The sequence below is a fragment of the Alligator mississippiensis genome, chromosome 9 (assembly GCF_030867095.1).
Source record: "Alligator mississippiensis isolate rAllMis1 chromosome 9, rAllMis1, whole genome shotgun sequence".
Classification (NCBI taxonomy): Eukaryota; Metazoa; Chordata; order Crocodylia; family Alligatoridae; genus Alligator; species Alligator mississippiensis.
The window spans coordinates 78,019,549-78,031,586 of record NC_081832.1 but is presented as its reverse complement, the minus strand read 5'-3'; the positions used below and the strand labels follow the sequence as shown (position 1 = coordinate 78,031,586).

Here is a 12,038-nt window from a genome sequence, read left to right as displayed (position 1 = left end):
TGTCCCGGGGTCGCCATGGCGACAGGCACGTGGCGGCGGCGGGGAGCGTTGGCGGCCCCGCGCGAAGCCGACTGCCGTTGCCTGCGCTCACAGCCCCCCCCCCCGCCCCCAGCCCCCCCCCAGGCCCATGGAGGGGGGGGCCGGGCCCCCCCGCCCCACGCCCCCCACCCCGCGCCCCCTCGGCGCCCCCCGCCTGCTGCTGCTGCCGCTGCCCCCTGCCCCGGGCGCCGCGCGCCGAGAGGTGTCGGTGGCGGTCGCAGGGGAGGCGAAGGCGGAGACGGAGCCGCCGGGCCGCGACCCCCCCGCCGGCGCGCCCTCGCTGCCCCTCAAAATGCAGGCCCTGCTGGAGCCCTCAGTGAAGATCGACACCAAAGACGTGCCCCTCACGGTGCTGCCGGCCGACGCAGGTGGGCCCCGAGTCGGCGTCGGTCGGTCGGCGCTCCCCAGGCACCGAAATCCTGCAAAGCGTGGTCGCGTGAGGTGATAGGATGGCCGGCTTCAACGACGGCCCGAAAAACGGAGAAAAAGGAGAAACGCGTGGCTTTCGCCGCATTAGGCCCCTCGCTCCGTCCAGATTAAGATAAAATAATCCACGAAAAGGGGTTCCCGTGAAATTTTAAGACGAGCGACGGTCGTTTCTGCCGTCGGGACTCGTAGTAGACAGGATGTCTTTTCTCGGACCGACACGATTTTTACCCCCCGCCCTCCAAATTCTTTAATTGCAAGCGTTGGGGCACAAACGCCCGTCACCAGGCGTCGCAGAAAAGATTGTCAAAGGTCCCCCGGGTGGAAAAGAAAGTTCATATTCGGTGGGATTTCGCGGAGGAGTCAATACGTGGGAAACGTTCTGCGCAAATTTATGATCTCGAGACCGTGGAGCCGTAGCTACGTGTGTTTTTCACAGGTTTCATAGACGTTAGGGCCGGAAGGGACCTCGTAAGATCGCTGTTGTCATATTAGAACAAAAACGTCCAATTCGTTTCGCTTATTTAGAGGCCCCCTCATGTTGCGAGGCCCTAAACCGTGAGCGGCTGAAGGCTAAATCCGGCACTGCCTTTCGTGACTTCCGGGGGGGCCCTTTCGTATCGTCTTGAGGGACGCTGCCGTGAGCGTTTCCCAGCCCGCGGTTCGCGACTCACAAGCGGGGCGCAAGAGGGTACGAAAGGGTCGCGACGAAACTAAAAGCGGATCGATAAACTTTAAAAAATGGATTCTCCTTTGAAAAAAAGTGGTTTTTTCCCCGTGGAAATCGTGAAACCGCGGCTTTCCCCTCGCTGGATGGCAGAGCTCGGGGCCGCTTGGGGCCCCCCGCACCCCACCCCACCCCACCCCATGCACTGGGGGGAGCGAGGTGGGTCCTGGTGCAAACAAGGTTGAGAACCGCTGGCCTAGGGGTTACAAGCGTTGGTAGCGCGACCCTTGTGCATCTATAACTCCCGGTCGCGGCATTTATAAACACGGTTGCGCGGCGGTTTGGTGCAGAAGTGGGAACCTTCGTCTCCTTCCGGTCACCAATTCCACTCCAGACTGGTAGCGACCCAAAGCAGACGCCGTCCCACTGGCGTTCGGCGTGCTCAGTCCTTCCAGCAAATAGTTGTCCGCACCACAAAACTCGCTAGCACCGTGTGGCAGCATCTGCTGGAAAGCCAGGAGCTGATGGGATACGGGGTTGAGCTGCCCCGCCTTGAACTGTGCGTCCAAGGGCAGAGTTTCGATGCATTGCAGAGTCACTGTGGCTATGCCCTACTCTGGTACAGCTTATACTGGAGTTCCCTTATCAATACAAGCATTAAATAATCTGGCCAAAAAGGAAATCAAACCAGCACAACGTATTGATATTATCAACCGCTGTGGTATGAATTGTACTAAAAAAGAGAGAGGGAATATGCCACAATAGGAAATGCTTTTATGTCAGATAGACCAGAGACATTCCCGCTCCCGTATTCCTGCAGCTTTCTAGGAGCGATTCCTCATATATGCATGGAGGCTCAAAATATTGGCCTCTTTTTTTGCGGTTTTTCTATATGACCCCTGATAAAATTACATGTGTTGTCTGTCTAATTATCTTCTTCCCTGATTTTGCTGTGTAGGGATACCGGATACCCCGTTTAGCAAAGACAGAAACGGTCACGTAAAGCGGCCTATGAACGCGTTCATGGTGTGGGCAAGAATTCACCGGCCAGCGCTAGCCAAAGCTAACCCAGCTGCTAATAATGCCGAAATCAGTGTCCAGCTTGGATTAGAGTGGAACAAGCTCACCGAGGAGCAAAAGAAGCCCTATTATGATGAAGCTCAGAAGATTAAAAAAAAGCACAGGGAAGAATTTCCTGGTAAATATACCACTTCTTCATTGTGTGAGCGCTAGGCGAAGTCTCATAGCCTGACACAGAATTCAGAAAATGTCCCCGGTTTAGGTCACTGCAACACTTTGCACAGATCGTTTGTAGATGGTTGCAACAGGGGAAATATCAGGCAGAGGGACACGTGTTAGGCAAATGTACCCAGTCCAATAGGAACCAAAAAGGGAAAAGATAGGGAGTGAAGGTCAGCTTATTGAATGTAATCCCCCAGTTTCCAATAATTGGAAGTTTTGGATTTAGCAAGTTAGTTTCTGGTGTTGCGTCTTGTGCAGAAATACAATACTGCAACACCGATGTTGCAAGTCAGCAAATCCATGTAAAATGCTGAATTCAGCTACAAGATCCATGTTTGCACTGGGGAGAAAAGGGTTTATTATTAAGAGAAATAGAAAAGCTTTCATGACTTGCTAGCTTAGAAGCATCAGGAATGCTAAGAGCCTCCTTTGCTATTGTGTTCAGCCTCCTTCTATTACACTCCCCTTATGGAGATGTGAACCAAGGCTCCAGTCTGGGCTTCTCTATGCTGGGGTTACCAAGTACAGGATGAAATGTTTCTCCACCTTTCAGTCAAAGGGGGCAAGGAGTTGAGTCCTTAACAAAGTATTTTTATCCCTCAAAGTTTGGTTTAATAGTACTCATAAAACCAACCAATTGAGGAGTTTTAAACACTCTGGGTACGGGCTATGAAAACATCAGGTATTTACTTCTCTGTGATGTCATAATCCTTCTAATTCTTCAGGCAGTCAAAGAGTAGTCACAACCTGTTTTTCTTATGTCATAAGCAAACAGAAGACAAGGAACAACCCCATGTCTTACCAAACATTCAGACCCTCTTTATGCATCATAAAGAAGCAGAAAAACAAGGGTGCTTAAATGTTTGGGGCAAATGACCCACTATCATCCTTGTGGAACTGTTAGTTTTTGACTGATTGTGCTTATCGGTGGAGAAAGCCTGCAGCAACTGAGGCCTGGCCTCACTGAGCCTTCACCATTGATACACATGAAATTTGCACGGGTGTGGCTGCGAATTAAGGAACCAGTGAATTTCCAGAGAAAGTTTCACATTTTTAACCTAGCTGCATATACATCTTTAGAAGAATCCAGGTTGCATTACCATTTTCTCCTATACATGCTTGTGGTGTCTTTCACACCTGTGGTTATCTGGTTCTTTATTTCCATCACCAAGCAGGCAGCAGGTGCTTGTATGAAAATTCATGAAAGCTTTATGTTCCTCACTCCTTGAGTTGCCTCCAATCTTCCCCAAAATAGTAGTTTTGCTGTTGACTTAAAAAGAGAAGCGGGACTTGCCCTGTCACACTGTCATAGACTTCTCAAAATTGTTTTACATTCTAATAAAATAAGAAAGAAACCAGTTCCCAAATAGGCAGTTGGACTCATACTTACTCACTCACTCCCCCACAGGCTGGGTTTATCAACCGCGACCAGGCAAAAGAAAACGCTTCCCACTGACCGTCTCCACCATGTTTTCCGGCACCTCTCAGAATATCATCACGACGAACCCAACCACCATTTACCCTTTCCGGACACCCACGTACTCTGTCGTTATCCCCGGGGTTCAGAGCAGTATCAGCCATCCCGTTTGTGAGTTTCTTTCATTAGCTTGGGTGAAATTTTCAATATCAATTAGAAAACACATGTCCTATACATTGTAAGCATGTGCTTGTATAGAAATGGTTAGCGCAACAACCCAGCAGTAAAGAAGCTGTTGTGAACAAAGTGGAATTTAGCAGGTGGAGCCTCTCGGGGAGTAAGCACAGGTTGGGCTACGTTTTTTTGCAGAGGTCTCTAATACTGCAGTGTAGCTTTGCCCGTGACATTATAGATGCACCGTGCTTTCATGGGCACACATTCCTTGTACATTCAGATCCGTGTACAATCATTCAGACCTATGTAGAGAGCTAGGTTAGCTCTGACCAGCTGGCATGTGTTCATACAGGCCTCCTATACATGTTACATTTATGCCATGATGAATGTGTAAATCATGGCATAAATGGCAAAGGTGCTACATGTGCACGCAGTTCAAGGTGCCAGAAAATGGCAAACCAGTTATAACATTGTTCTACAGTGTTCTATAATGTAGAATATTTTTATGGCTGGTTTGTAGGGCATCTGAAATTAAAGGTGTAGCAGGTCTCATCCCGGGGCCGACAGTAGGTGGCCAGGGACTGTATGGGGATCTCAAACTGGCCCCAGACCTGCAGGCACTTGGCTGTCAACCTACCAGTGCAGAGGTGGGGAGGCTGAGATCATGACACTAGGCTCCCCCTGCACTTGCAAGTGGAAAGGGTGCAATTGGGATCTGATCCCCAGCGCCCACATTGTGCCTCCTGCCACACGTGTGCCAGGGGTCACAGTCTGAGCGCAAAAATCCATGTTTCTTTACGCACAAAACTAAGGTTATAGAAGAAGCATAGAAAATGGGGGTGCAGAATTGCACCCTCCTTATGGAAGCTGGCCAGTGGAAAAGGTGTATTCCACTACAGCTCATGGCTCTGCAGCATAGCACCAATTTGATCAGCAATCCCTTATCTCATAATTAAAGCAGCTCTGGCAGTGCCTGGAGGGGGAGCTTTATAAGAAGACCTCATACACATCAAGAAGTGGTGGTGGCGTGATTCCTTTGGACTCACTCCTGGTCCCAACATGAGCATTGAGTTGAAAGGGTTGCTATTGTTTTCCTGTTGCCTCTGAACAAAGGCCGTGCTCATTTCTGGTGGGTGGTAATACTCGGAAGGGTTTACGGCCCGACCAAGTACCACCTGGAAAAGCTTCATGTTACCTGCTGGACCTCCCCCGCATTTTGGTTGGATAAGGCAGGTGATTCAGAATTACGTAGCAGTGACCTAGTGCTGGGTATTGCGTACTTTCTTACAATAACTGGAAGAACCAAGTATGGGGGCAGTGTAATGTAGCCACTTGTTCCCTCTTAGAACCATAGGGAAACTGAGTAAATTTATCTGCATGACGTTTTTTATTCATCAGATGCGTTTCCTCATCACTGTGTGGCCTGCAAATGGGAGTGGAAGGGAAGTGGTGTTGAGGAAGTGGTTTCTGGTTAACAAGTAGTCAGCTAAGCTATTTTTGTTTTTGAAAGGTGAGGCTTCTACCATCCAGCTCTCAGCTTCCATTCAGCACCCAGGCCCGATTACGCTTTTCCAGCCCAGTGTGGGAAGCACCACATCCATGGCTGTCCCAGCTCCCAGTATGCCCCTGCACCCAGTCATCCCCCCGCAGCACTTTACGGGACCTGCCCAGACAGAAGCTCACCACGTCACTTCCGGATCCAGTTGCTCTGTGAAGAGACCCACCCCGGTGTGCATTGAGAGTGCCAGCAGGAACCCTACTAGCATGAGCATCACCCACACCAGATTCCCTGCCTCTACCAGCCAGCCCCCCAACGAGTACTCCAGTGTGGCTGCTTGTCCGCGGAGCGCCCAGCTCCCTCCAGCCACCGCCATTCCTCACTCACACCTCTACCAGCCTCCTCCCATTGGCCACCCGGCCACTCTTTTTGGAGCGCCGCCTCGGTTTTCGTTCCACCACCCATACTTCCTGCCCGGACCTCACTACTTTCCCTCCAGGTAACAACACTATCAATTTAAAGTGTGTGTGTCTGTGCTAGAAATCCAAGAAACCTATCACTTTGAGAGCAAGCTGAAGGAACAGCCAACAGCTCAAGCTACTCTGTGCAGAAAAGCAGGGCTGGGCATATCAGCAGTTTGACTGCTGTCTTTTCAGCCTGAGGCTGCTCTAAGTTGTATCCACTTACTGGTGGCTCCAGCAGGCTTTAGCAACTCCTGGGCAGATAAAAACATTTGCTTCCTTCCACTCTGCTCCCAACAAGGTCCACTGAACCAACACAGTCCCTCAGGGTGGCAGGGTTAAGGCACACCATCTTCTGTAGGCAGTGATTCCCCAGGGAGCAGTGTAGGTCGCACCATGCTCAGCTGCCTCTGACTCCATGGCCTGAATGACCCAATGCCCAGTCTTACAGCCGGGTCATCTGGAGACAGCCTGTGAGCACAGGTCAAAAGTAAGGCTTTGCACTCATACCTTATCAAGCCATGGCAGGACATCTGAGCCACCCTGTCACCATATCCCAGGCCACGTCCAACAGGACAACTGAATCCTGCAAAAAGTTACCGAGTTGAAATTACACAAATGAAAGCTCAAATGGGATTAAAACTAGGTGAGCATTTGAGCTGACTACACAGCACCACAAGCAGCACGCTGACAGCAGTTCTACGAATACAGTTATCGTTAGTATTACATAGATGTAACCCGATGGGAGAAGCCCTGGGGATCTACAGTAAGCAGGCTCTATTGTAGTCTTTGTGTTCTTGGGTTAGTCAGGTGTAGAAGAGCCCCTTGAACCAGTGAATCATGGGTTGCATACCTCACCTATAGTACCTTGGTGTTGGTTAAACTGACTGCAAGCACCTTTGTAATGACTGGTTTTCCTATATTGTTTTACAGGGAATTCAGCATAACAAATTATTGTGATTATTGTACCCCTATGCTCCAAGTAGATCTAGGACCGGTGTTGGGAGTTGTTTGGTGTTCTAATACAGTACCAGGCAACCTTTTCCAGCTGCAGACCAGAATGACCCCCTCAGGGCGGTCCCCTAGCGTGGGCAGGCACTCGGACCTAGCCATAACCAACACTTCTCCTTGCAGTGTTACAGGGATTGTGCCCGAAGTCAAAGCCTGCTGCCACTGAACGCTGCCAAAGTCCCATGTCCACAGGCTGGATCCAATGGCCAGACCTAGCCCGTGGGCCATAGGTTGCCAGCCCCTGTTCTAATACAAACTGTGCTTCTGAAAAATTACAGACTGCATCAGCAGGCAGACCCCTCCAGCAGGCTCGTTTGCAAGTTCCTGTCTGAGGGCTACTGTTTGCATGTGAATGGGTGACATTTTTGTGTAGCACTAATTGTATAAATGACGCTGTGTCCAGAATTGCTGAAGATTTATTTTTGTCCCATTTGCTTCTGGGCCCTGATCCATGTGCTCAGTTTACACATATGAATAGTCCCATTGAAGCCTCCATATGCATTGCATCAGTGCATGCCTGTAAAACATAACATCTTTGGACCAGGCTTTTATTACTTCTTTCACACACTGTACTGACTACACAGTGCTGTAAATGTCTGTGTCACTGTATAAATTGTAATACAGTTTGGCCTTCAAGATCCCGAATCAGAATAAAAGAGTCCAGCTCGGAAAGCAGTTGTTTTTCTGGCATGGTTTCTTATCGGCTTCTGTGGTCCTTTCTTGTGAAGTTTCTCACAGGAAACCCATTCCCACATTCCTCCTCACATACTCTCCTTGTCTACCAACAAGTTAGCAGATGTGAGACGCCATTTAAAAAAGAAATCAGCGGAATATTTTGACCCTTTTTTTATCTCCGCCACAAACTGAGATGACACAGACCAGGTGATGATGCCCCAGCTTTCCCACATTCAAAATAATCACTACCTTGTTGCGTTGTTTAAATTAATCAAAGCTTTGTGCGTGGATTCAGCATTTGGCTGGCCATGAAGACAAGTGTCTCTGTCCTAGAATCTGCACATGCCTTTTATTATATGTAACGTGGCTGGCGTCTTTCAGTATCTCTATCCCCTGTGGATTTGCTCATGTAGATTATTAAGGTAGCTCTACAGGCCTGGATACCTGTATAGCCAGTCTGTTATATTGTCCTTCCACAGGACAGCTTAGTGTGATGAGAGAAGGTGCAACTGAATGTATTTTGGTCTCTTTTACACAGCACGTGCCCGTACAGCCGCCCTCCGTTTGGCTATGGTAATTTCGCCAGCTCGGTGCCCGAATGCCTTGGCTTCTACGAAGACCAGTACCAAAAGCACGAAGCCATGTTCTCCGCTCTGAACAGAGACTATCCTTTCAGGGAGTACCCAGACGAACACACACATAGCGAAGACTCCCACAGCTGTGAGAGCCTCGAGGGGGTGTCTTATTACAACAGCCACAGCCACAGCGAGGAGGAATGTTTAAACCCCGTGCCGCAGCTGGATATTGGAACCCTGGACAACGTGTTCACGGGAACCCCGTCAACACCCTCCAGCATCCAGCAAGTTAACGTGACTGACAGCGAGGAAGAGGAGGAGGAGGAGGAAGGGAAAGTGTTACGAGATTTGTAATTTTTAACGTGAATGGTGATAACTTGCCGGAGAATTTTAAAACACAAAATAAACGTTTTAGCCCAATACCATCTTTTTAGTCGGTGTGTTGAAGGAGAAACCTGAATCCCCTCAATGGTCATCTATTTGCATTGCAAGGGGCCAGATGCAGGCCTGGGGCTGTCCCCGAAGCCTCTGGGGTTTCTCTGGCCTCCAGCAGGTCTGCATTTGGGCCCGGATTCAGGAAGGCACTCAAACACATCGGTAGCTTTAAGTAGGTGCTGAAGTTCTTTCCTGGCTAGAGATGGACTTAAGCACATGCTTAAAATGCTGTCCTGAATCAGGACCTTGTCTCTCTTTATTCTTAGGCCACATTTTGATTTTGATGGGACTTGCATTTATTTAGGTACCTTAACTTGCGGCATTTTAGCAAGCAAAATAATTCTGTTTCATGACCAAAATGTAATTCTTGATGCAATAAAAGTAGAAGGGGGGAGCTGGGGAGTGGGGCCAGGAGTGATGTACACGTTGCCTTTGTCTACAGTTGTTTATTTAAAAAAACCCCTGATTTTGTTTGCTTTTCAATAGACTTTCCACGTGCTGCAAAGTGTTGTTTAGCACATTGATAACAGAGGGCCCAGTTTTACCTCCCTTACTTGCTCGGCATCTTCCTCTGCAAGTAGTATCACACATTTAAATGGGACTGTTTAGGAGGTAAGGTGGAAGGTAAGGCAGAAGTAAAGATAAGACAACCTTGGGCTATGAAATAACTTATGCAAGAGGACTGTGATTTGATCCCTGAGTGCACTTAACACTCATTTCTATAGAATATTTTAAATTTCATAGAGGGAAAAAAGGTGTCTCTGAATTTTAAGAGTAGCTCAGATCCAGATTTTGTTACCAAAGCTGGTAATTCATACTACTGAACTTAATTAATACTACTAAACTATTTTTTTCTTATTTATTCCTTTTTGAAGGGGATGGGGTCATTTCTTCCACTTGGGAATTGTGTTGTTCTGTTTTTGTTATATTTAAATAAAGTAACATGAACTGCATCTCAATAGTGCTGTATGTTGTGATGATGAGCTTCACAAAACCTTTTAAACAGACCTTTCGTATGAGAGCTTCAGCCTGCGGCATTCAGTCCCTAGGGATCAGAGCTCCAGTATTGTAGCCATTTCCCGTTTTTAGCCACAAGAAAAAATTGGACTTGATTATGCTCTGCTTGAAATCAGCAGGAGAGTTGCCACTGCTTTCAAAAAAGAGTTTGAATAGGACTATCCATAGCACATTGCAACACATGGGCTGATTCTCCTCAACCCTGCCAAATCCTGCCCAGCTGGCACAGAGACTGACAGTCAGAGCTTCTGCTCCAGAGATCCTGGCCATCAGGGCATGATTCTGGCCAGCGAGTTCAGGAGATGCAGGGCGATCCAGCCTTTCTTATTACCTTGTGCTTCGCATGCTATGGAGCTAGACTCCACCTGTGCCACGCATTACATACCTCACTGGGCATGAACTGAGCGTTTCTGTCTCTCCTAATGCTCTCCAACACAGTGAAGGAGTCTTGAGCTGCTTTTTGCATAGATAAAAGCAGCATCATATGTGCCCTGCTCTCGCCTGAGCACTAATTCATGAAGTCTTGTCCTCAGAAATATAGAATATCGGTCATTTTTAGTGTAAGGTTTCAATGAGAATGGCTAACTTCATGTAACAGCAGTGGAGATCCACTTGGGATCCAGTTAAGTGATCCTTAATATATAACTATTCAAACTGCTCTTCCACAGGAAGCATTTTTTAAGGAGAGAAGATAACACCATATGTACCTATGCCATCGATATTTTCCATATACTGTACCTACAAGGATGGCGGCATATCGATATAAATAGCATAGATACACACAGAGTTTTCCATAGGCAATGTATTACAGGATTTAAAATGTCTAAAATGCAGTTAAATCCTGGTCTACATTCCCCGTTGCAACCATGCTGTAACCAAGTCCTTTCTGTGGTGAGGCTGAGGCCTTAAGGGGAAAGACTTATAAATAGCAGAAAATGTCTGTTAGCTCCTAAACTGGCTTCTGACTGAAAACTGATATAGCCCTTGAGAAAGCATGTGGGCAAATGCACTGATTCCTGCACAAGTATGTCTCCAAAGTGTAAAGCAGCTGCTAGTGGGATTAGTCCCTGAGAGCGACTTCCTTCTCTTCCCCGCTTTCCCGTCTACACTGTGGGGTGGGATAAGAGGGACCCTTCACATGGACAGGACAATGTGCACGACGTACTTTCCCCTCACAGTCTGAACGCGCACGGGGTGTCAAGCCCGAGGTGTCTGACAAAGATTCCCTTTGCCCCATAAGCTCTCTGTTACCTTTTTGCTGACCAAGGACCAGCTGCTGTACAGCGCCGTCTTGAACCCCAATGGCAATTGAGGCTGGTACCTTGGCTAAGACTGCCAAAGAGTCTCAGGATTTGGGTCCCTTTAATTATAATGAAAACTGGGCACCCAAATCCTTTGGACAGCTTTAATTAGCTGTGATCTATAGACTTCTGATACCCCAGGTACACAGAGGCCGTGTATAGCGTGGGATGCTTTTTACTGTACAATAGACTAATCTACTGTGCAGTAAAGCATTACTGTCTACCCACGCAGGTGCTTACTGCGCAGTAAGTTAGTCTACTGTGCAGTAAATTTACACTTGCATATGTAGGTAGTAAATTTACTGTGCAGTAAAGCCAATAGCATTAATTGCATGTGTAGATGCTCCGGAAGAGAGCTAACTCAAAAGGAGGAGGCAGCTGTGGAGTCCTACACATAGTATGCTTGTTGCAGGCAAGCTTCTCTAGCATTTAGGAAGACCTGGTCTTAGCTTCCATGCCAGATATCTAGGCACAGAGAAAACCACATTAAAAGCCAGTGCTCCATTCAGTCATGCGACTCATTTACCAAGTACTTAATGAATCAGGGCTTGGACATCGCAAAGTCTTTTGTATCACTATCATCATATTGGTGAAAGGCGTGATTCTTTTTCTCTCCTGAAAGGAATGATTTCTGTACAACCCTTTGTACAGATACCTTGGCACCAATATTCAGCTCTGCTGTTAGAGCTGTTTTTCCCTTTCTGGACTCAGCCAGGCAGGTATACGCGCATTGGCAGGGGAATAACTGCATCCACGCTGGCGAAGCTGTACTATTGTGCTGCTTTACTTATGCAAGGGCAGCTTAGAAGGGTATAGCGTTCATGTGTAGAGGAGCCCCCGTGAACAGTACCACAGTCGAGGTCATTCAGCTGTAAAAAGCGGCAGTGTAGTCCATCATCTTCCCTTTCAATGTTGCTGCTCTTAAGAAAAAGACCTACAGCGATTTGACTTTTATTTAATTAAGAACAGACTGGGACCGAGCCCACATGTAGCATAATATCATCTTACGGCAGCCGCCCTGTTCTGGCAGGACAGCTGTTCCTGAGCTCTGCAAATATAGCTGCTGTTCTGAATGGAAGGGGGGAAACTGAAGTGAAAGC

General features: G+C 47.9%; 1 protein-coding gene across 1 annotated transcript; it reads left to right on the top strand.

Moving 5' to 3' along the window:
• Positions 1 to 112: 112 nt before the first annotated feature.
• On the top strand, positions 113 to 9,555 carry SOX30 (SRY-box transcription factor 30). Its single transcript, XM_019475993.2, has 5 exons — positions 113 to 407; positions 2,091 to 2,330; positions 3,783 to 3,962; positions 5,476 to 5,962; positions 8,149 to 9,555. The coding sequence occupies exons 1-5, from the start codon at positions 128 to 130 to the stop codon at positions 8,537 to 8,539; spliced, it is 1,578 nt and encodes a 525-aa protein (XP_019331538.2). The 5' UTR covers positions 113 to 127; the 3' UTR covers positions 8,540 to 9,555.
• The last annotated feature ends 2,483 nt before the right edge of the window (positions 9,556 to 12,038 follow it).